Below are 24833 nucleotides of genomic sequence, written 5' to 3' on the forward strand. Positions count from 1 at the left end.
CAAAGTTTGTTAGCATGAAATATTTATGGAGGCTTAACATGGATTGCTTTCGGGACCATACGGTGAAGATCAAAGTCACTGTTAATACAAATAAAAAACAGTAAAGGCTGAAATTCTTCTGTCTATTGCTGAAAACCAGGTTTCGTCGCATCGCGGCATTACTTGTTTATTTTTCAATTTCTCCTAGTTCATTTTTGCTATTGAAAAGCACATATTACATCATTATTGTTTTCATTCCTAAGACAAAGCGGTGTATAGTCCTACGACAGCTCTTGTTAATGGATAGTGTTAATTTGAGTAAAACCTAATTTGTTTGATTCATATTGTTAAATTTGGGGCCTAGAAGTTAACTCTAGTTAGACCTATTAATATGTTAAAACAATTATTTTACAACTCGATGAGTAAGAGCCCCATTTTTGTGCTTATAAACTTTAAAAATATCTATCGCTCCAAGTAACTCGATAAATTGCGTCAAAGTATCGTATTCCATTTATTAAATTGAGACTTTCGTCCCACCAGTGACGTAATGCAACTAGACGCTATGGCTACAATGTAACCGATCATAATCAGCGCTATTATAACATATGTTATACTGGTGATATTGAAGATTAGTTTCATTTTGTTTATGTTTTGAAAGTATTTGATGATCTACGCAGAACATATTTAAAACGAAAACACTTTGTTAGTCCATGCATGAGGAAACTCATTGACCCAATGTAAGATACGAACTATTCAATTCAACTTAATTTATGCAAATTTCTTTCTAAAGGATTCGAGAGAAGTCATAACATTGTTATTATTGTTTCTTTATTAATTGCACTTAGTTCAGGCAAATGTTCTAACTATACTCTTATTCTTGTCCACAAACAGAGACATATCATATGACAAATATATACGTGGTAAATATATATACCTTAAAAGTGTTTACAATGTACAGATTTGTCATACGATACGTCTCTGTTCTTAAACAGAAATATTTTGCTGAATGTATTTGCACACCCTCAATTTTGGTTTAAACAATATTTAATTTTCATTTACTTGTAAAATACTGACTAATTTTGATCATATTATATTTTTCGTGTATCACATTCAAACCTATTGTGTAATGTTTTTATAATTAAATTAACCTTTTGGTTATGTAATGAGGAATATGTTTGTGTTCAAAACCTAAATAAATGAGTGTGGCTCCATGTAACAGCATAAACTTAATATTTTCAGAAGTGCCCAAAATATGCATTGCGTGTACCCTAAACAGTCGGGTATTTAATGTGTTTAGACTAAAAAACATATCAGTATACATAGAAATTCTGCCCCTCATTGAAGCTATGATATTCTTAGTCCTTTGCAATACTGGTTTACGCAAGTGTGTTGTGATTGACACAGTGTAAAAACAGCTACAGATTGGAAAAAGTACATGATAAGATATATACATTCAACATAAAATGATTCATTATTTAATCGAATTATCTTAAGAACAATATGTAGCATTGAGTAATGAATTGGCAAACATTACTATCAATGTATGTCCTTCAGAAAACTGCTCTTGCATGATGGTTATACAAACTGCATACAAAAGTCATGGATTTCAATGTTAAGCCATCATCTTGACAAATTCTGAAAGCAGAAAATGTAACTTATATTACCAAATGAATCAGATCCGAAAACAATTAAACACATACGAAGAGTGATATCCGGCGCCAATTTCTCGATACATCTTAAGTCCATATTATATTATTATATTATATTAACCTTATAATCAGATTAAGCTTAGCACGCTTTTTTATTTGGTATAAATTGTGTAATAAGCTATTTTTAAAGAGTTTGAGACTATTAAAGAAAATAAACATTACGATAAACTACTTGCTGTATCATAAAATCATAGTTTGAAAGTAATATTGCTAAATGAAATAAGTTACTCAAGTGAGTTACGCTGAGTTAGCTGCATCAAATCAAGATCAAATTTTGAAAAACGCTCCTGCGTTTCAACGTTGAAAATTGACCCCAATTAAAACCTATAACCTATAACCATGCAATACAAATTTCAGTCGATTAAAATTTGGACTGTTAGTATTAAACTTTTAGTGAAACAAATGCCATAAGCCTACAATAATTTATTTTGCTTAGTTAAGAGCATAGACTCTGATAAGTAAAGTCTGTAAAATAATTGTTGAAGTTATTTTACTTTAATCACAAATAAATTAGTGCAAAATGAACATCTATAGTGTTTTATAAATTAAGAAAAACGTAAATGTAAAAATGGCTTAAGGAAACGTAGGAATAGGTGTTATTGTTTAAACACTAACACAATGAAAAACTACGGGGAAGTGGCCTCTAGTCAAAACGTCAAAAAGTTAACCATGTTTGGCATCTAGTCAAAACGTCCAAAAGTAAACCATGTTTGGCCTCTAGTCAAAACGTCCAAAAGTAAACCATGTTTGGCCTCTAGTCAAAACGTCCAAAGTAAACCATGATAAGAGTCACAAGACAATGACTCAAACGTCGATGAACTAGATACATAAGCGTAAAAACACCATATAAACCACATACAGAAACACAAACGCCACAAACATTTAAATTCAAAATATAATTATGCAAAAAGTCTTTTGAATAGGAATATAGCAAACATCCTAAAAAAAATAAAGATTTGCGTGCTATTTGTTGCGGTTTTGAAAAACAATGCTGATGCACGATATATGGTATTGTGTCACTAAACTAGTATGGGTGTTAAACGAATGTATAAAACTGTACGACATAAAATGTCAGCGCCAGACATCACTAAACACAAGAATAGGATTCAAGCAACATAAGACAATAGCAGCTTCAAATTTGACGGCCGTATTTAATATTAGACCGTAGTCGAAATGGTCACTTCAATGATTCATTCTTGTCGTTAACGTTATAATGTCGCCCAAGCCAACATTCCCCAAACTTATATGTAAAGTGCCTTAGAGTCAGGACTGCAAACACATCATTAAGCATTTTCTTGAACTACTCTTATTTACAGTCCAATTTAACGCTTAGCGTTTGCAGCCTTCAATTCGGTGTTTAATAGCGCCCGAATATTAATTTAACAGCTAACGTTACGACTAGCATCATCAACTTTAACTTACCTCAATTTAAGACAATCAGGCTACGAAAGAAGTATTCATCAGTCATGCTACAATTCATATACGTTCACCTACCCTCATAATTGACCTGCCCGTCCCCGTCAATATCTGCCTCCTTTATCATCTCGTTCACCTCCTCGTCAGTTAACCTCTCTCCCAACATTGTCATCGCATAGCGAAGTTCTGCCGGACTTTAATAAAATGTACCTTAACTTCCCTACGACAATTTACGTTACAAATAAGAATATAATCCGAATTGCAGTCTTCTTTCAAGGTCAAATGTAACGACATTGATACAATATGCCCGAAAAAAAAAACAGAAACGATCAATAACAGATAACAATGCATTTTAATATTAATAAATGGATTGGAACATTTACATAAAGTTATTCTAATCATTTTTCCTATTAATTAGTAAACAGTAATAATTATAGTTGTAAACGCTTCATTTCGACGTTTGTAATTGAAGCCCACCTTATATAACCGTTGCAATCTTTATCAAACATACGGAATGCTGCCTTCAGCTCCTCCGCGCTGTCCCGTTCTTTCATATTTCGCATCATCATAGTCTTGAACTCAGGAAAGTCAATACTCCCGTTGCCTAAGGCAATAAAAATATCAAAATGTATTTATGTACGAAATCAGTACGACTCATGATCATAACACCACTATTTTCACATCTTATTAAACATCAGCGTCTATCTTGTTTATCATGTCATTGTAGTTCGTCATGTTAATCATGTGACACACTAGTCCTTACGTGACACACAACAACACGTCGTGACACATTAAATCTTCACGTGATACACAATCATATCGCGTGAAACAATTTAACATCGTGCGGCACACAAAAATACCAAGCGATTTGCCGTCAGCGTCCGAATCGCTGATCATGTCCTTAAGTTCAACCTCGGTCGGGTTCTGACCCAGGCTCCTTTGGTGGTGATGTTTTCATCTCCGTCCGTGTCAAACCGGCCGAACGCTATACAATATCTACCACGTGCCACATTAATAATACACTTTACACCACAATTTTAACATCAGCATCCATCTCGTTGCTCATGTCAGTGAAGCTCGTAAGGTTCTGTTGCCTGGATCATGTGACACCCTAGTCATAATGTGATACACTATAACATCACTTGACACACTAAAATACCACGAAACGTACTTTAATATCAAGTGACACGCTACAACACTTATGAAAGACTAAAACAACATATAATACACTACACAATCACGTCACACATTACTGTTCCGAGTAGTACACTACAACACAACGTTACCTACCGTCAGCATCTACCTCGTTGATCATATCCTTAAGTTCAGCCTCGGTCGGGTTCTGGCCCAGATACCTCATTACGGTTCCCAGCTCTTTGGTGGAGATTTTTCCATCTCCGTCCTTGTCAAACTGATCGAACACCTCCTTAAACTCTGTGGGCAAATGTGATTGATATGAGTACTTCCGACGGATCTTCTTTCTGAGTGTATTTATAATTCATTGCGAACTGACGATAAGTGGTGTTATAACAGAAAACCGCACAAATCGTCAATGTGGTGTTGACATGGTATGGTCAATCAATTGGTTCCATCAAATTGAAAAAAAAATGTGTTTTTCGTGTACATTTGATTCCTCTTTCTGAATATATGTCTTTATATCGAAAAAATCGACCTTTAAAATATACTTAAACCATCATTCAAAACACAACGGTTTATTTGAAAGGTATAACAGTCGATAATAGATACACCTACCAGCATCTTGTTTCTTTGTCAGTTGATCCGCCTAAAACATGAATGATGGTTTTATGAAGGTACTTAACATAATCCAATTTAAGCCCTTTACATTCCAAAATAACTAAAAAAAATACAGCAAATATTTATTAACATAAAAACGGTGAAATCTCTTACCATTGCAGTGGAGAGTAAGTATTCCACGTCTTATTTCAAACAATTACATTATATATCCAATATTGATTAGCTAAATTTGTGTCGCAGTGCGAGCGTGTATGAATCATTAACTCTTTTATGTCCTTCATTGTTCGGTATTTAAGAAGTTCTCAATTAACATATTAAATTTTGATTTGGTTTTCAGTTTCATACGTGCATTTTAAAAAAACAGAACACACGCGGTTATTATAAAGCAGTACCGAAATATGCTCTTTTTCTGTAATTTCCTTGCATGTTTGACATTAATTGATGGAACTAAATTAGTATTCCTTTCTTAAGGTTAGCTGACTTAAAGATACACTCTTACACAATTAATACAACTATTCTAATATACCTAAAAGGATGTAAAAATGTCGAAATCAATGGTTTTAATGAAGGATACCGAGTTTAATGTGAAAGAAAGATGCAGAAAACACGCATTTCTACATTATGAGACGAACGTAGAGTGCAGTAAATCTATTAGAACTCACCAATCATTTAATATTTTAGCGTATTAAATACACGGTTACAATCTTGTTATCAGTAATAAATATTTCCATAAATACATTATTTTGAAAGTAGTTAAAGGTTTCTCATTCAAATTTAATGTTTGTTATACATGTGTATGCATTGATTTTGCATAAGAGTGTCACTTTAAGATTAATACAGATTTATGAAGTCACATAATTGGTATATGCAGTAAAGCACAGCACCTACAATTGTTTAAATAATTAGATACCCACCAAAACTCATAAAAGTTATTATTTTACAAATTTCTTATAATCTGCTGGCAAATATATTTTCCTCCAGATCTAGGAAATCAATTCTGATAAAAAAACAGAGTTATTTGCAGAAAAATGCATTCTTACTGCACAGAGAAAATATGTTTAATATAATACCAGTGACAGTGTGCAGTGACAACCAGTGGTCAATTAATGTTCATGGTTTAAGGGCTCCTCTAATTCTTAAGATGTATGTAAGTAAAGTAATGCTAAGATGTAGAAGAACGTCTATTGCTATATTTGATAATGGCTCTTTATCGAGATCCACAACAGGGTAAGGGTCAATCTCCTCTTGTATCTCCTTTTTATCCTCCACTAGAGAATCCATAGACTCTTGAGCTTTACGCGAAGTCTTTGTCTTCGATCGAGCGCCGTTTTCTTATGTCGCCATTTGTGTTTGTTTGTTGTTGTTGTTTTTGTGTGTGTTTTTTTAAGCCAAATACTGGACATCTGGATGGGACGAACTGAACAATGACAAGATCAGATTAAGCAGATTAGGGAGGGGCCACATTTTATTCAAATGTCGGAGTCCCTGGAGAAATTGTTTTGGAAACTGAAGCTCTTGCCGTCACTTCAGACACTTACGGATTTCTAATTCTTCCTTGATGCAAGCAGCTTCGAGTGTTTCGGATGCGTTAAATAACCTGTTATTTTGGCCGTTTTGGGGGCATTGGCGTTATTTGTGTGTTATGACTTGTATAATGATTAGAATACTGGCGTCGCGACCATTTTCGGCAAATTATTATTAACTTATTTAATGTTATACAAAGTTTTGTCTATTAGAGTAACGTTTAGTTTTTATCAATATACTATTTCCCTAAATGCAGTTCGAGTTCGCCTCCCTTTTAGAATTCAAACTTTATATATAAAGAATAGTTAAGATGTTTAACATCCATTATAGTCATAGCTTATGTGTAAAATCTTAGCTATTAAGAGTATCTTTTTTCTTTTTCATAACTATTAAGTGTATTGCCATAACAGATGTATAGATTGCTTTTAGTATACATAAAATTTCGCATCTCGTTTAGTTATTATACCGAAAGTTCTTAACAATACAGTATAGAATGACAATAAAGAAACATAATGAGCATCGAATTATTCAATTTTAATTACTTATATACAGTTCGGAATACAGCATTTAGTAACAAATGAAATAGTAAGTCACTTTGTATATCATTGAGGATCTTTGTTATACAAACTGCATTCAAACGCCTTGGATCTCATTTGTCTTTCAACATCTTGGCAAATTCTGAAAGCGGAAAAGGTAGCTTATTGAACCAAGGGAAGCAAATCCATACAATGCCAAACAACACAGAAGAGGGATTATAAACTTATCGTAGCTAAATTACTTTAATTTACTATGATTGCTGTTGTTTTTCTTTTTTTATTTATTCAAAATGGTTGCCTTCATAATTATTGGCTTTAACACAATACTGCGACCAAGACAACCATCTCCTCATACTATGTAGAGTGCATAAGAGGGGCTTTTCTGGTCAGGACAGTAAACACATCATCATGCGTTCATTCAACTTTTATGTTCAGTCATAGTTAACATTAAACATATGCATTTAGCGCGTCGTTAAATAGCGCCTGAATTGCTCGGTTTACCTTACAAAATCATAATATAGCTGTTCTTCGAAATATTGAGTCAATCAGGCAAGGAAGGAGTTATTTATCCGTCACGCTACAAACATATAATTTAACCTACCCTCGTAGTTGACATGTCCGTCCCCGTCTATATCCGCCTTACTTATCATCTCATCAACCTCCGCGTCTGTTATGTGCTCGTTAAGAGTTGCCATCACCTGACGTAGCTCCTCCGAACTGGAAGGGAATGATTGTTTTCATGCGCTACCGCTAACCGACGACAAATTACATGAACATCCAGGACATAATCCCAATGGCAGTCTTTTATCCAGTATCAAAAGTAACGGAGTAGATACAATATGCCCTTTGAAAAGGAACAGTTGAACAAAAAGAAATATACCACGTATTCCTTCAACATTAATTACCGATGCAATAAATCCTCCATCTTTTGTTAACATCATCGGTCAATAAAAACAAATACATCCATGTTGGCCTATACATCATCGAATGCATAAAAATACTGAATGCAATTATATTTATCGTATAATAAATCTGTGAACGCTATTTGTTGACGTTTGTTATGCAAGCCCACCTTATAAATCCGTCGCCATTCTTATCAAACATTCGGATGGCTTCCAGTAACTCGTCCCCGCTGTCAGTTTTATTCATATTCCTCGCCATCATCGTCAGAAACTCGGGAAAGTCGATTGTCCCGTTGCCTGAGTCATAAGGGGTTACAAACTTTTCTTATCTACGAACTCAAAACGAAAAAATCATCAATAGACCTAAAGTATTCAAAGTAGACGTTAAACAGCACATAGCACGTGCTACTTTGCATTACCCTATTTCAACACAATTTAACCTTGCAATTTAACATCAGCATCCATCTCGTTTATCATGTCATTGTGTTCATTTCATGGATCATTTGACACACGAGCGAGCCACAATTTGATACAAAACGACATCACAAGACACATTATAACACTATTTGGGGCACTTTAATACCACAGTTCACACTAAAACACCACGTGACACACTTCAACAGCATGTAAAACATAACAAAAACACGTTACACACTACAAAAACATGTGACACATTACAAAAACACGTAACACACTTCAACAGCACGTGACACAGAACAAAACACGTTAGACACTTCAAGAACATGTGACACATAACAAAAACATGTAATACACTTCAACAGCACGTGACACATAACAAAACACGTTACACACTACAACAGCACGTGACACATAACAAAAACACGTAACACACTTCAACAGCACGTGACACATAACAAAAACACGTAACACAATTCAACAGCGAGTGACAAATAACCACATAACAAAAACACGTTACACACTTCTACAACACGTGACACATAACAAAAACACGTTACACACTTCTACAGCACGTGACACATAACAAAAACACGTAACACATTTCAACAGCACGTGACATATTACAAAAACCCGTTACACATTTCAAAAACTAATGACCCATTACAAAAACACGTAACACACTTCAACAGCACGTGACACATAACAAAACACGTTATACACTACAACAGCACGTGACACATAACAAAAACATGTAATACACTTCAACAAAATGTGACACATAACAAAACACGTGTGACACTCCAACAACACGTGACACACAATCAAACCGCGTGAAAACACTAAATCCGCGCGGCACACTACAACACCAGGTGACCTACCATCGAAATCCACCTCATTAAGCATGCCCTGTAGTTCAGCCTCGGGCAAGTTCTGACCCAGGGAGCTTATGACGGTTCCCAGCTCTTTTGTGGTGATGAGACCATCTCCGTCTTTGTCAAACAGGTTGAACGTCTCCTTAAACTCTGTACGGCAAATTTAATGAATATGAGTATGTTTGTTCTGCCTTCCAACGTGTCTTGCTTCCGGAGTGTATCTAGTATTCACGGAAGTTAGATGTTGTTGGAACAGCCTAAACATTTATACGATGTTGATATGGTAACATCAATGAATATCTCCCTTTTAGATTGTGTTGATATATATTAAAACAGTCGAACTTTTATATGTACTTGAAAATCACATTTAAAACACTTCACTTACCAGCTATCTGTTCCTCTGTTAGTTGATCTGCCTAAAACATGAACAATGGTTTAATTACAATGTTAAACATGAGATGAATCGAGCACTTAGCATTTCAAAAACAAATGCATTATAACTATAATTGTATATGAACAGTAGAACGTTTAAAACCAATTACCATTGCAATTAGATGAGTATAAGTGGTTTACGCTTAACGTCTCATTTCAAACCTGACATTATCTACCCAATCTTGATTCGCTTATATTTTGTCGCAGTGCGACACATTACCAATCATTCACTCTTTGTTTCCGAAAATATTATGAGCAGTACGCAATTAACCTGAGATATCGGATATGTTTCAAATTTCAATCGTCATAAGTGTAAATTTATGAAGAAAACGTACATATTACCATTAAGACAGTCTCGAAATATGCTGAGCGCATATAAGACTTTCATTATTATTCTAATATTTTTTTCTTAATGGTATCTGAGACAAGACTTAAGATTTAAGAAGCCACATAATATGTATGTGCAGTAAAGCCTAGCACCTTCAACGATATTCCCCTCAAAAGGCCCATGTGGTTTTAGTGAGAGTCGCTAGCATTTTGTTAACATTTTTATCATAATACGAGGTGTGATCCAGAATTACGTGGACTTCTTACATATTACGTACTTAAGCTTTTTTTAGTTTCCAAAGTAGATCTCTGCTTGCAACGTGTATATAACTTTATCAAGTATGTATATTTGCGAGTGGGGGATAGTTGATGGTCATTCCTGGAGTTGACGACAAAAAAGTAGTTATTGTTTTAAATGTCATTTATATACCGTAATTGAAATGGATTTTCAATATATCGATAACAATGAAACGAACTAAGTTTAAATACACAGTGGAATGCTAAACAATGCACCCTGATTAGTTTCGAATAAAGAAATAAATGAACAGGTTGAACAGGCGCTTTGAACGTTTCGTGTGAAGTACAATACTACCTGGTGAAAATAGGTGCCGACAAAAGTAATAGTTTTGTTCTGAAGTATCAATTCCAAAGATCATTAACCAGTACGAAGGTTGACAAATTTCGTTTGAACGGAAACAAAATCTGCCGAAATTATATATTTGATTTATATGCCACATTAGCACTGCACAATGATGAGTATATCATGGTGCAGTGAACAAGGTCTGCCACTGCATGATACACGAGCAGGCGTATTTTATTATTATTATTGTTAGTAGTAGTAGTAGTAGTAGTAGTAGTAGTAGTAGTAGTAGTAGTAGTAGTAGTAGTAGTAGTAGTAGTAGTAGTAGTAGTAGTAGTAGAAGTAGTAGTAGTAGTAGTAGTAGTAGTAGTAGTAGTAGTAGTAGTAGCAGCAGCAGCAGCAGCAGCAGCAGCAGCAGCAGCAGCAGCAGCAGCAGCAGCAGCAGCAGCAGCAGCAGTAGTAGTAGTAGTAGTAGTAAGGTGCAATTTATAAACATATTCAGTGCGACATCAATATTAATGCACATTTATAAATAAATATAAATAATTTAGTCTTGTAATGTCAACGTTAGATGGTTGTTTTAACTGAAATGAAACTAATTTTACCATTCCGACACTTGTTATATATGATTCGTTTGAACTGTACCGACATGTGGTCGTCTTTCTTAGCACTTTTAACTGGTCCCCTAATATAAGAGGATATTAGAAAACACCCACAATACTGTATAAATAATGTTTTAATGAATGCCAAACTCAAAAGATAAATACAAGTATGCATAACACAGGATTCAGACTTGTTTTTAAAGTACAAGCTTAAATTAATATTTGAAGACATGAGAATTAGATTTAAGTTATTCTTAAGAAATGAATTGCTACACTGGAAAAAACATACTTAAACTTGCACAGTCCTCCATGACAGTTCTCCCAAAATGACCTTTCAAATTTAAGGCAGCAGTAAGTTCTTTAATTTCTACTTTAAATGATAAAACAAGCAAGAATAGATGCTCAACGTATCAAAGTTTCAGGAAGAATGACATTTTTTAATTTATTTACAATGTATTGAGCATCTGAAAATATATTTTTCACTCGTAAAAAATAAAATCACAGCGGTAATACATATGACTAAATGGTGACGTCCTACATGAGTGCTTTAAATGGGAAGCAACCCATACACTTTTATACCGTTTTGTCAAAATATATTTCTTGTATGTTCCCCTTCTCTGAAATAATCTCAATACTACACAATCTTCTATAGTAAACTGCTACAATAAATACTTCGGTACAACAGACTCAGGAAAAAACAAAATTATTCACATTCCGGTTCGCTTGACTGAATTATTCACAGAATTTTTAAAACAATTCTCACAAAGTCGTGATTCATTCAAGTTCACAAAGCATTTTGATGTTTAAAAAGGGGAATCAACCAATGCACAGTATTAAACATTAGTCTCGTAGTTATCTTCCTTATATGTTTTAGAAGCCTAATTATCTCGACGGTCTCAAGTAATGTAATTTCTCTTCAAAATACAAAATCATGTAACTTTAATCAGAAGCAAAATCATATTATATAATAAAAAATGTTTATAGATGTACACTCTTACTCCCAAATAAGATTGACCACAGTTAATACAATTGTTTTAATATACCAAAAAAACAATGGTAATACCAAGTTTATTTTGAAAGAAATGTGCAGAGAACATTTCACAGTGAATCTTTAAGCATTCACCAATCATTTTTTTTTTTTTGCATTTTCAGCTTTTAAAAACAGTTACAATTTTGATATCAGTAATTAATATTTTCCATAAATGCATTATTTAGTAAGAAATGTTTATCACTCAAACTTGATGTTTGTTATACATGTGTATTTATTGAAAGAAAGAAGAAGTACAACATGTCACACAAGCGCTTTTTAAACACAAAAGCTCAGATCATGATGGCATCATTAACGAGCATGGCTTACTATCACAACGTTCATAAGAGCAGTAACATATTTATTCAATGCAGTTATAAAGCACGAGTCCACTCCAAAATTATCAAGAACCAGCGACTTTGTTCCAATCTACAAAGGCAAAGATAAGCGTGAACCCTCAAACTATATAACAATATCGCTGATTCCTTACGTTTGAAAAACAATCTTGGCAAAAATAATACATGACAATCCCTTATTGCACAAATCACAATTTCCATGTCAACAACAAATGGGTTTCAGAAAAGACTCAGTTGTTAGGGGTCTCATTTGACACCAGTATTTAATGTCCAGGAAATGATTTATCACGCCGATTACAATTGAAGTTAGACGTATTTGGCATGCTTTGATCAATTGGCTGCCTTTGATACTGTACGGCACTCCTAATAAAACTAGGTATACTTTTTTTGTTTTTGTGTTCTATGTCTTTGTCGATTACGCAGTGCCATTAAACAGGGTTTGTGTTTCAACTTTTTGCTTCTGAGCTTCTTTCAGTAGTTTTTCACAGGTATTGGTACCAAAGTTAACCATAAGAAATCATTAAATAATCATATGAATCCCTCCAATGCATCGTTCGTGTCAGTCAGATGCATTTGACGTCGTATGCAACGTCAGAAAAGGCGGAGGAACTCTCAATATTTTACAGTCTTTTATATATAGATCTGCCTTATCTAGGTCTATAGACCTTGACCTGTACACATACCTCGTTTTTTATATAGTATACACACAGCCAAAAGAGAAACGATACCTAGAAACGTTTACACTATATTTCTTATCTTTATGACACTTTCTGAAATATTTTGTTTTAATTTCATGTTTAACAACCATTTAAATAAAGTTTCGTGACATAAGTAGAAAACTGTCAATACTGGCAGATTATTTGCTGCTGTAACAACGATCATGCGAAAACTCAATTCACAAGGGATCAGTATCTGGTATGTCCACCATGTGCGTCTCAAACTGCAATACAGCGACGTCGCATTGAGCAAATCAGGGTCTAAATCGTCTCCTGTGGTTTCGCTGCCAACATTTTGTGCACAAAACGCGTACGCTCATTAGCGTTTTGAGGATTACGCCATCAAACACGGCGTTTCATGACGTCCCATAAATGCTCGATTGGAGAGAGGTCAGGCCATGGAAGAACTTGGACATTTCTCTCCTAAAGGTAAGTTGTTGAAACTCAAGCGGTGTGGTACCTAGCGTTGTCATATTGGAACATGGTGACGTTCGGATTGGCGTTGATGAATGGTGCAACAACTGGCTCCAATATCTCATTTCGATATCGCTGTCCTGTTACCTACCTTGCACTTCCACTAAATGGGTTCGAGAATTAAGGGATATTTCACCTCACACCATAACGTTAGGTCCCCTAAATCGATCTCTCTGATGTACACATGCGCCCGAAAAACGTTTGTTGCGTCGTCTATAGCAACGTATGCGTCTATCAGGGTGATATGTAGGCGTCTAGCCCTAAGTCCATGTTCGGCAAGCTTATTTCTCACCGTTTGGCACACATTAGTACGTCCAGGTGTAAAAGCCACGCTCGTCGTTGCCGGCAAAAGTATGTTACGTAGATGTGACGTCCTCATATAGAGGTCTTGCGCGGGGGTCGTTACTCGCGGCCTGCCAGATCTATGGCGATCATTTACTGTGCCACGTGTTCGATAACAAACTGCCAAACGAGATATTTTCACACGCGACACACCAAAACGTGCAGCGACGTCACCATGACGTGCACCTGCCTGTAGCATACAAATAGCCCAATTACGTGCATCAGTAGACAAACGTGGCATACTTGTTACGAAAGAAACCGGATAATTAATGTGTTTTGTTCAACTGTACTATAACCCCTACACAAATCAATATTCACGTAAACTCAACATGTACCATGTACCTCGTACCCTGTGCAGAACGTGAAAATCTAAAGCTAGGTCGTTTACTTAAATGATTCAATGAATTGTGTTATTCCCTATGATTTACATGTACGAACTATAACCACTTAATTTTAATTAGCTTTTGAGAATATTTACTTTTTTATAAAAATAATTGAAGTATCAATATGGTATCGTTTCTTATTTGAGTGAGTAAATATGTACTGTGTTGTCTATGGAGTTTTGTGCTGTTGCTCCATCTTTCTGGTTTGTGATTCTTTGTTTTTGTGCTCTATGTCTTTGGCGTTCATCCTGTGCCATTAAACGGGGGTTATGTTTGAAATTTCGGCTTCTGAGCTTGTTTCTGTAGATTTTCATATAAATACTGCATTTTTGAAATCCCTCCAACTGTAGTCATGGGTGCAGCACGCCTGCTGTTAACTCCAGAAGTCCCGCATTTGCAAACGAACTCTCACTTGTTACATATAGTCCTTACGAACTTCAGTGTATACTAGTAATTGATTTTGTTTATTTCTACTGTCAACGCTATAACATAGAAATGGATGTCTACAAATCCGACGTCATAGAGTTATCAACACGAGGCATCGCAGCCTAAACTCCTTATCATGTATTGGGAACATGTCATACAACAAGTCATGTTCACACTGCATCTAAGGATCTTACAATAATCAAACTTAAGCGCATTCAAATAACAAACAAATGCCCTTTTCGCAATAGTTGGAAAGGCAATCATCCCTATGGAGTCAATCGACTTATTTCTAGCAGTCTTTATCAGAAGAAATTAGTCCCGATACCACTCTACGGCTGTGAGTTTTGGAACAACATGACTGTGTCTGACGAGGAGGCAATCAATCGCTTTCAACATTTTGCAGTTAAGAAAGTTCAAGGACTTCCACGCAAGTCAGATCTGATATGTCGGAGTCCATACTCGGACTCAGTCGCCTGTGTAGCCCAATTGGTAAATGCAAACTGATATTCTTACGTTAGTCCCAACATATAATAACAAGATTGTATTTTTTAGGAAATTACCTATGTTTTAGATAATACCTCTGTACTACTTGGTTTTAACATAGACATATGCAGAATACTTACTTAGTACAAATCGAAATTTATATCAAATGAGTTCTTTACAGCAATATTTCAGCTACCACCAGAAAGGACATGGAAACAAATTGACAATAACTCAGTCAAACTGTTAGAAATTAGCTGCTGGGAAAATCGCACCTTATATGACTGTGACCTTTGTCCCGCTTTCGATTATTTACGCCATTCCAGAAAATACTGTTTTAAAGGGAATCTTAGCAAAATTTTGGTGAAGATCCGCAGTTTTAAAAACAAAACTTGTATTAAATGTGGCATTACCTTCCAGGACAGACTGACCGATCTTCTTACTAAGTGGCATTTGATTGTGGATGAAAACGCAACTATCATAAACTGAGAAATACATTTAACCAAGATTTATTTGACGCTGTATCCTCCCTCGACAGCTTTCTAAAAATATTAGGAACTCCGATCAATGCTCTGCTAGACGCAGAACAAAATGTGTTAGAAATTTTGTTTTATATTTGTATCACATTGTTTACAGAAATATCTCAATGAATGATTGAAACAATTTAGTTTACACTCAAAATGGTATGGAGCATAAACTATGCCTCTAGTTTGTTTACCTTTAACCTGTCATAAACTGACATGAATAATACACCGTTTATTTCTCGTTTTATGCTATTGTAGAACTACTTTCGACGTAAATCATGAATGTTTTCATTTCTGAAATAATTTGTTAATGACTGACTGCTGCTGCATTTTTTTTCTATTTCGTCTGCACTAGACTTTTGGGACCAGAGGTAGACCATGCATTTGATTGACAATCAGATTAAAAGCTATGTATTTAAATTTGAACAGTATTTTTCTTCTACAACCATTGAATATAGATATACATGTATATTGCAATTTTGTACAGTTCAATGTTGAAGTCATTTTGTTTATTTTTTTTATTTTCATTGATGGGGGATTGTTGAGTTCAGTTTACTTCCTGATGAAGGTTTTACATGTTATCTCATTTTACAATGATCCATGCATGCTTCAACAAACTTTGTTTATAAAGGGACTTAATCATGGTTTGTTAAATGAACGTTTAACGAATAATAACAAATACAGATACAACGTTAAAATGAAGTGGGGTCTTTACTGCTATGATATTTGTTGCGCGTTTTTCAAGGTATCAAGACTTTAAAAACAAATGGCGCAAAATTCTGCTTTTGTCGGCGATAGAAAGATATGTAACCAAACAAAAGTCATGTAATGAAATATTCAGCTTCTTAAGTTTGCTGAAAAGGCTGTATGATTCCTTATTTCACGATGCCAGGGTGCCAAACTGCTGTGTCCACGTTGTCAGGCTACCAGGCTGTTTACTTCACGCTGCCATACTGCTAACTTCACAAACATAAATTATGATACGACCGCTCTTTAACCTTACAGCAGACTAATGTTAACAATATCTTATTATTAGGGAAGGTACCGCATATAACTTCCTCGTGTTTTAATGCAAAAATTGAACATGATTCAATACAAGGTATGAGTTGCTCCCCTGGGACGTGAACAATGACCTGTGGATATAAACCTGACACCTACACATATACAAATATGACCCGGAGTCTGATTCAATAAAGGCAATGCCACAATAAGAATATATTTACGACAAAATATCAAATAAAAACAACTAAAATGTTGTTAATCTTTGTTAAAAACGTAAATGCTTTCAACACCATCGAGATATTATACTATTAAAACTGCTGCTACTGCTAGTGTTATTGCTTTTTCTAATTCTTCTGAATCTTCTTCGTCTGTTAAAGTATTTATAATAATTATGCGTTTCGTACAAATAACTATATCGAATGTTATTTGTAGTACTGCTTGACACAGTTGTGTTTTGTTAATTATACAAAGTGCATTTCCCACAGCTCAAAATCAGTTAAAAGTAAGATGAATGTAGAGAATACAATATTCATATTGCAAGCATGAATGCTTATTTTTTTATGAATGATATTGAGTACATAATGCAGCACTGAGTAACAAATTGAACTAACTATATTAAAGTCCCATAGTTTGTCTTTGAGAACACTTGGCATGCATTCTTAACATTCGTGGTGCTTATACAAACTGCATTCAAACGCCATGGACCTCAAGAGCTTGTCATCATCTTGACAAATTCTGAAAAAGGAAAAAGTAGCTTGTAGGCTCAAGGGAAACAAATCCGATAAACAAAACACCATAGAAGACTGCATTTATAGCGTTTGTTGTTTTGTTGGTTATCAGTTTTGATAATCTAAATGTGAGTTTAGAGTATTTACTTCACATCTACATTAAAGGCTTATTTAATGCTACAGAACTGCTAACGCCGCTGTACGTCTGCTTTCAAAATAGCTAAATACTTGTTGCGACCTTTAACAACCGTCTGCTGACGTCGTGCTTATCTAATAAGATGCAATACTGGTACGAACATTGCCGGTGTAACAATGAATTTCAACGCATTAAATATTTACCTTGGTTGTCCGGTTAGCGCAGTGGTTAGCGCACTCGCTTCTCACCTAGGCGACCCGGTCGGGTTCGTTTCCCGGCTTGGGCGCATGTAAGTTTGGTATGTGGTCACCAAGCCGGACAAGTGGGTTTTCTCCGGGATCTCCGGTTTCCCCCACAACACAAGACCACACTCTCGCGTAAAATCGTGCCAACGAAAGATATTAATATAATGTTGTAGTAACTTGTTTCACAATCGTTGTAAAATAAATATGTTTAAACTAAATATTTACCTTAAGATTTATTTTTCATAACGGATCGGTTTTAGACGTTGAATACCAACACGACCGTTAAATAATGACCCTTTGACTCGTCAAAAGTAGAGGTTGTGGTATTCAATATTATGTCACGAAGAGCATCATAAAGCTTTATTTTGGATATTCACGACAAACAGGCAACGAAGGAGGTATTTATAAGTCACGCTACAAACCATATAGTTGCACCTACCCTCAAAGTTCACCTGTCCGTCCCCGTCCATATCCGCTGCCCTTATCATCTCGTCAACCTCCTCCTCAGTTAACATCTCGCCAAGATTTGTCATCACGTGACGTAGTTCCGCCGGACTGGAAGTAATTTACACCATATACTTCAGCGAACTCACTGCAAGTTTCACGACAGATCATGGATCGTTATTATAAGTAAGTAATGAATGCGCTGACAGCATTTGAAGGCTGAGGACGCGAAAATTTCTATGCAAAAAGTTTGTATCGGCCCCAAACTGTAAACGGATAAATGCCTGTCATTACCTAAGAATAAAGTTGTGTCCCTTAGTGTGTGTACACGTGTAAATTGGTGTGCGAAAGAAATTGAAAAATGGGGATCGATACCGTGCTGTATGGAGCACGAATAGGATTATTTACAAAACCGAGGAAGTGTAAAATGAAAACGGATAAACTTTCACTCAATAAACGGTCTGTGAGTTTGATTTTTCGACTAGTTTTGTGCTTGTCTGTGTTAATCACACTGGGTGGGGATGTGGAGATTAATCGGGGACCGCCGCGTTCCCAGAAGCAAAGAACTTTATTGTTTGCTGAACCAGCAGGTGTAGGGTTGGCGTCAGCGTCTTCTCCACTGCCTTCTCAAGAAGCCACTAAGCGGGCGACCAGAGGAAGTAAAGAAAGTGAAGTTATGGCTTTTCTCAGGGATATGAAAGCGGAAGTGCGCACGGACCTAGCCGCCATTAATTCGAAAGTGGACGACATACACAATTCTGTTAATATTCTAAAGGCTGAGAACGAATCTCTCAGGCAAGAAAATCTGGAAATTAAGCAAGAACTTGGTAAGCTTGTGTCAAAAGTTGATAGTCTCTAGGGGCATTCGCGTAGGAACAATCTGCGTTTTTATGGTATCAAGGAAGGCTTGGCGAGAAATGGGAGGAGACCGAGTTGAAGGTAAGGCAATTTATTTCGGACAAGCTTGGGCTTTCCGAGTTAGACCGCGTCGAAATAGAAAGGGCACATCGCGTGGGTAGTAGGAATTCAGATACATGTCCTATTATTGCTAAATTCTCACGCTATAAAGATCGCGAGACAATTATCAAAAAATCAAAACAATTATTTGACAGGAAATCACAGTTTTCAGTGCGCGAGGATTTCACTAAACGTGTACAATTACATAGGCGAGAACTAGGTAAGAGATTAGTTGAGGCCAGAAGTAGGGACCAGTATGCTTCAATGCGCTACGACAAGCTTATCATTGATGACGGAGTTTATAAGTACGATGACCTGTAAAAGCAAGTCAAGAGGATCGGTAGTACACGGCCGGGTCAAAGACCACGTGGTAATGGACCACGTGGTAACGTTAACAGACCACGTGACCACAACAATGACCAGTCAACGGGCCCACGTGACCATGACGTCAGCGATGCAGACCAATCGGGAACGGAGGACGGATATGAAAGCGAGGCAGTAGGCGGGACTGACTAGGATGCAGGTCAAGGCCCCGTAAACATAAACACTATCACGTGGAATGTGTGCAGTTTAAGAAAGTTTACTGATGATAAACATTTTACAAGCTATTTGCAATCGTTTGACATTATTGGTCTCTTGGAAACGTGGAGTGATTTTAGTAATGAATTTGAGAATTTGCTTGATAATTTTACGTTTTGATTGTGTTAGATCAAAATCCTTAAATGCCTTGCGTAATAGTGGTGGACTAGCTGTTTGCATTAAGAATAATTTGTTGAAAAATGATATTATTACTAGAATATGCCAAGAATATACAGATTGCGTAGTATTCTATATCAACAGTACTATATTTCGTTCTATGCACGATGTTATATGTTGCTTATGTCTCACCCGAGGGCTCGAACATTTATAGCAATAGAGATGAGAAAAATGGAATTAAATCTATTGATAATAATATTTCAATTTTACGAAATAAGTATCCCGGTTCATATTTTTATCTAGCTGGGGACTTTAATGCCCGCACGAAAGAAATGTCAGATTACATTCCAGATGGTAATCTGCAAAACATTTTTAATACTGATGTTGAATATAATTCAGACAATTTTGAGTTAACACGCAATAACAAAGATAAAATAGGATATATACTTAGGGAAATCTCTTATTGAGCTATGTTGTACTCATAACATACATATTTTAAATGGACGTATTTATGACGACATTGTTGGCAATTTTACATGCATAACATATAATGGTCCAAGTGTTATTGATTATCATATTATGTCTACTGAGCTTTTTTCTCATATAAGTTCTTTCAGTGTCACAATGCGCGATGAGTCGGATCATTTACCAGTTTGTTCTAAATTGTCATTCTTCCTAGATAGAATAGAGCGAAAATACTTGGACTTTATCGGGATTCTGCTTATATGATGCGCGTAAATAACCGTGATCCAACAAATCGCGATGTAATTTCAAATAATCAACCCTGGTGGGATAGAGACTGTGCTTTAGCTAAACAATTAAAGTACGCTGCATTACGAAGATTTAGATGGACAAGTGGGTTGTTAGATTTTCAAAACTATATTTCACTGCGTAGACATTTCAAAATTACGTGTTTCACTAAAAGGCAATTGTACCAGCAAGCTAAAAGGAATGAGCATTATCTAGTTGTAATCCAAAATCCTTTGGGAAATTGTTAAAAATGTCCCAACGTAATAGAAAACAAGAGCTTCTGCGCGTAGACCCTGTTACATGGCGGAAATATTTTCGAGGATTATTGTTTAATGAAGACCAACCAAACCTGAACGATATAGCTTTTGACAAGAATAGATTTAATGAAGAATATGATTCCATTCCGGACGTCAATTTATGCTATAAAGGCCTACCAGAGGGCTTTTGGAAACTTTTCTCACACTGAATACTTTAAAAATTTTGATTCAATGGTTAAGCCTATAATTATTTACGGTGCTGAAATATATGGTTCGGAAATATCTGATATTCTTGAACAGGTACAAATTCAATATTGTAAGGAATTCCTTGGGGTAAATAATTATGTTAACGATTGTGTTGCATTGGGGGAATGCGGGAGGTTTCCTCTATGTATTGATCATCATGTAAAATGTATTAAGTACTGGTGCAAACTGCTATACATGTCCAATGAACGTTATCCAAGAAACTGCTATATAATGCTTAAACGACATGATGATATTGGACGAAATAATTGGGTTACATCTGTAAAGAATTTATTATTCAAATATGGTTTTGGTTTTGTTTGGCTAAGTCAGGAAGTTGGAAATGTTGGCGATTTTTTAATATCATTTAAGCAAAGGTAAGTTGATTGTAAAAGACAAAACTGGTTCGAAAATGTGGGAGACTCAACACGATGTGACACATATAAGCATTTTAAAACTTTGTTAAATCCAGAAAAATATTTATGTATTAATCTACCATTTTATGTGAGAAAATCGTTAGCGAGATTCCGATGTTCTAGCCATAAATTGTTTATTGAGACTGGTCGACATTTGGGTATTGAAAGGGAAAATAGACTGTGTAGATATTGCTTAATTAATTTTGATATCAGATGTGTAGAAGATGAATTTTATGTATTCTTTCAATGTAACAAATTCAGGCAAGAAAGGCAATTTTATATCTATAAATGGTACACGGGTAGGCAAGACTTCCAAAACTTCATAAATCTTATGCAAAGTCTAAACGATGACCGAATAAAAAATATAGCATTCTTTGTAAATGTATTAATGAAACAAACAGATAAGGAAAAATGAATGTCTTTAAGGAATCAAAACTCTAAAGATCTTATGCTTTGTATTGTATGTGTTGTATTATGGGCCGGAGGCCTTTCTTTACAAATAAAATTTGAATTTGAATTTGAATAGGTAATCTACACATTACACTATAGATGTACCAATTGGCTACTGTGAAAATCAACCTATATAGGCCAAAGGTCAAAGCGTCAATAGACCACACTTCTTTAATGGACTATTTTAGCAAACTTTTGAGGGTTAAGAAGTGTTGAACGCGGACGGTACTTCCGAAAGCATATTAATCAGATTGTAAATTAACAGTGATGATTCCGTTCATGACTCATAAATAAGGTAAACTCGATAAATTGCTTGGATCTTATTTTAGTCGTGGGTGTAACGGCAATTTTTCAAGAGTGCTTGCATTCTGGTTTTTGATGAATTTCTCATAAAGATATATAGTTGAATATGGCGTCCTTACATGACTAAGCTTAAAGTCCTTTGATTTTTAGTAAATTTTGCAGATTGTTATATTTAAAACCGTTTCTGTCCCGCTAGGAATGTTTCCGCGTGTGACGTATCTTTCTTTCAAAGTTTTACTAAGGGTAATCATTCGGAAAAACATTTTAGCAACTATTTATATTGTGTTTTATTTTTTAATTTTGTTTTCTTTGCTTGTTCCCAGTTTTAGTGCAATGATGCTTTCATAATGAAATTCTATTATTACAAAAGTTTAAACCTTTTATTTGTTAAGGCAGACTGTGTGGGATTGTCTTAGTGTCAACCTGTATCATATCTTTGAAAGGTTTTTGCATTAGGTACTCTGTATTGTGTCCGTTCGTTTGCAGATAGAGTCGGGATCCCTAATCATAGAAGTACTTAAGATTTACCATTTGCGTTTTTACATTATTCGGGATTGTTGGGATAAGAGTGAGGTTTTGCACACAATTTGGTTCAAACCCCAAGTAAATTTACGTTTTACTGACTGTTTCAAGGCGGTAGCTAACGATCTTTGATAAACACACTTAGTCTTTTATATTGTTTATATGTTCAGTGTCGTTTGTGGAGTTTTGTGCCGATCTATGTTTCTGGTTTGTGATTGTTTTTGCGTTCTTTGTTTTTGGTGTTTAACCGGTGCCATTAAATGGGGTTTACGTTTAACCTTTCGGCTACTGAGCTTGTTTCTGTAGTGTTTCATATAAATATTGGTCTCTTTGTACATTTTTAAGACTACTAATGGCGATTTTTTTTAAATATTTAACACGAAAAACAGAAACACTATACCAACTTTTACATCTTTTTTGAATGATGTAAAACTAAGAGTTATCAACAACAAAATAAACTTCCATGATAACAAAGGGGATCTGCTGAATAACTACTTAAATTCATTAATACCTCCTTTCTACCCTTCTACATTATGTTATCTATTTTTTATTATTTCTAAAGCACTAAGATGTTCAATGATTAAATGAACTGCCACCTGCTTTGGTAGCCATCTATATAGACTATTTTGTACAATGTATTTTGCATGGGATCGTTGTTACACTAATACCTAAATAACAAGTATTGTAAAATACAAATATCAAGTACTTTTATAAATGTCTATATGTTTATTTATGTTTCCATTGTGCTATGTTGTATAATATTTGCTAATATTGAATATAAAAAAAGAAAAGGTAATGTAATTCATTTATACAATTAGCTTGTTTCATAAAGCAGATAAAGCTATATCTTAGGATATATAAACATTGCTTTCATCTCGCAAGAGTATTGCTATTGTAAAGTTAATTAAATGAAACCCGATATTGGCTGAGGACGTTTTGACAGTTTAAAGGCAAGTAAGAGAGTATATTTCCATTTTCTATGTAATTATCTGTAATTATTTATTCCCCGCGGCTCCTCAACAAAGCTTTTTGGCTTGCTTTTAAATTCACATTTATAATAACGTTGCAGTCTTATGAACGTATTCAAATCAAGTGATCTTTTAATTCGCACTATTTATAACCGTCTATAATCTAAAAACTACGTATTGCTATGAACGCTACCTTGGCGTTTCCTTTTTAAGCCCACCTTATAAATCCGTTGCTATCCTTATCAAACGCCCGGAAGGCGTCGCTTATTTTATTCTCGCTTTCCGTATCCTTCTTCTTCCGCGCCATCATCGTCAGAAACGCGGGAAAGTTGATTATCCCGTTGCCTGAAGCAATAGAGATAGCAACAAAAGATAGTATACGTAATCAAAACGACGCATGTTGAAAACACTTTATATAACAATACTTCGCTATACAAAATTTACCACGTGCCACATTAATGCTACGCTTTACACCACAATTTTAACATGAGCATCCATCTCGTTGCTCATTGCATTGTAGCTCGTGAGATCATGTGACACACTAGTAATAATTTGACACACTATTACATCACGTGACGCACTAATATCACGTAACGTACATTAATATCATGTGACACGCTACAAGAGACTAAAACAAATGTGATACACTTCACAATCATGCGATGCTCTATCACAACGCGTGAAACACTACTATTTCGAGTAGCACACCACCACACAACGTTACCTACCGTCAACGTCCACCTCGTTGATCATATCCTTAAGCTCGACCTCGGTCGGGGTCTGTCTCAGGGACCCCATGACGGTTCCCAGCTCTTTGGTGGCGATGCTTCCATCTCCGTCCTTGTCAAACAGGCTGAACGCCTCCTTAAGCTCTGTGGGGCAAATATAATGAAAATAAGTGTGTTATTTTGGTTTCCGAAGTATCTTGCTTCTG

The 24833-nt window shown here is 35.4% G+C and overlaps 1 protein-coding gene and 1 long non-coding RNA gene across 2 annotated transcripts in view; both read right to left on the reverse strand.

Annotated features, from left to right (window-relative positions):
* Window positions 1-1438: 1438 nt before the first annotated feature.
* Window positions 1439-24833, reverse strand: part of LOC128207411 (calcium-binding protein LPS1-alpha-like) — a 36533-nt gene continuing 13138 nt past the window's right edge. The window contains exons 6-16 of the mRNA XM_052910303.1: window positions 24628-24771; window positions 24118-24244; window positions 18333-18448; window positions 9120-9263; window positions 7992-8118; window positions 7618-7636; window positions 4857-4887; window positions 4395-4538; window positions 3582-3708; window positions 3183-3298; window positions 1439-1614 (exon numbers count right to left, since the gene is read on the reverse strand). Coding sequence (XP_052766263.1) covers window positions 1592-1614; window positions 3183-3298; window positions 3582-3708; window positions 4395-4538; window positions 4857-4887; window positions 7618-7636; window positions 7992-8118; window positions 9120-9263; window positions 18333-18448; window positions 24118-24244; window positions 24628-24771 — 1118 coding nt within the window. The 3' untranslated portion in view covers window positions 1439-1591. The remainder of the gene's footprint in view (window positions 1615-3182; window positions 3299-3581; window positions 3709-4394; window positions 4539-4856; window positions 4888-7617; window positions 7637-7991; window positions 8119-9119; window positions 9264-18332; window positions 18449-24117; window positions 24245-24627; window positions 24772-24833) is intronic.
* Window positions 16983-18326, reverse strand: LOC128207413 (uncharacterized). Its single transcript, XR_008256699.1, has 2 exons — window positions 17852-18326; window positions 16983-17519 (listed from the first exon to the last, which is right to left on the reverse strand). It is a non-coding gene; the product is annotated as an uncharacterized LOC128207413 (long non-coding RNA).

This window comes from Mya arenaria, chromosome 11, assembly GCF_026914265.1.
Source record: "Mya arenaria isolate MELC-2E11 chromosome 11, ASM2691426v1".
NCBI classification, from domain to species: Eukaryota; Metazoa; Mollusca; class Bivalvia; order Myida; family Myidae; genus Mya; species Mya arenaria.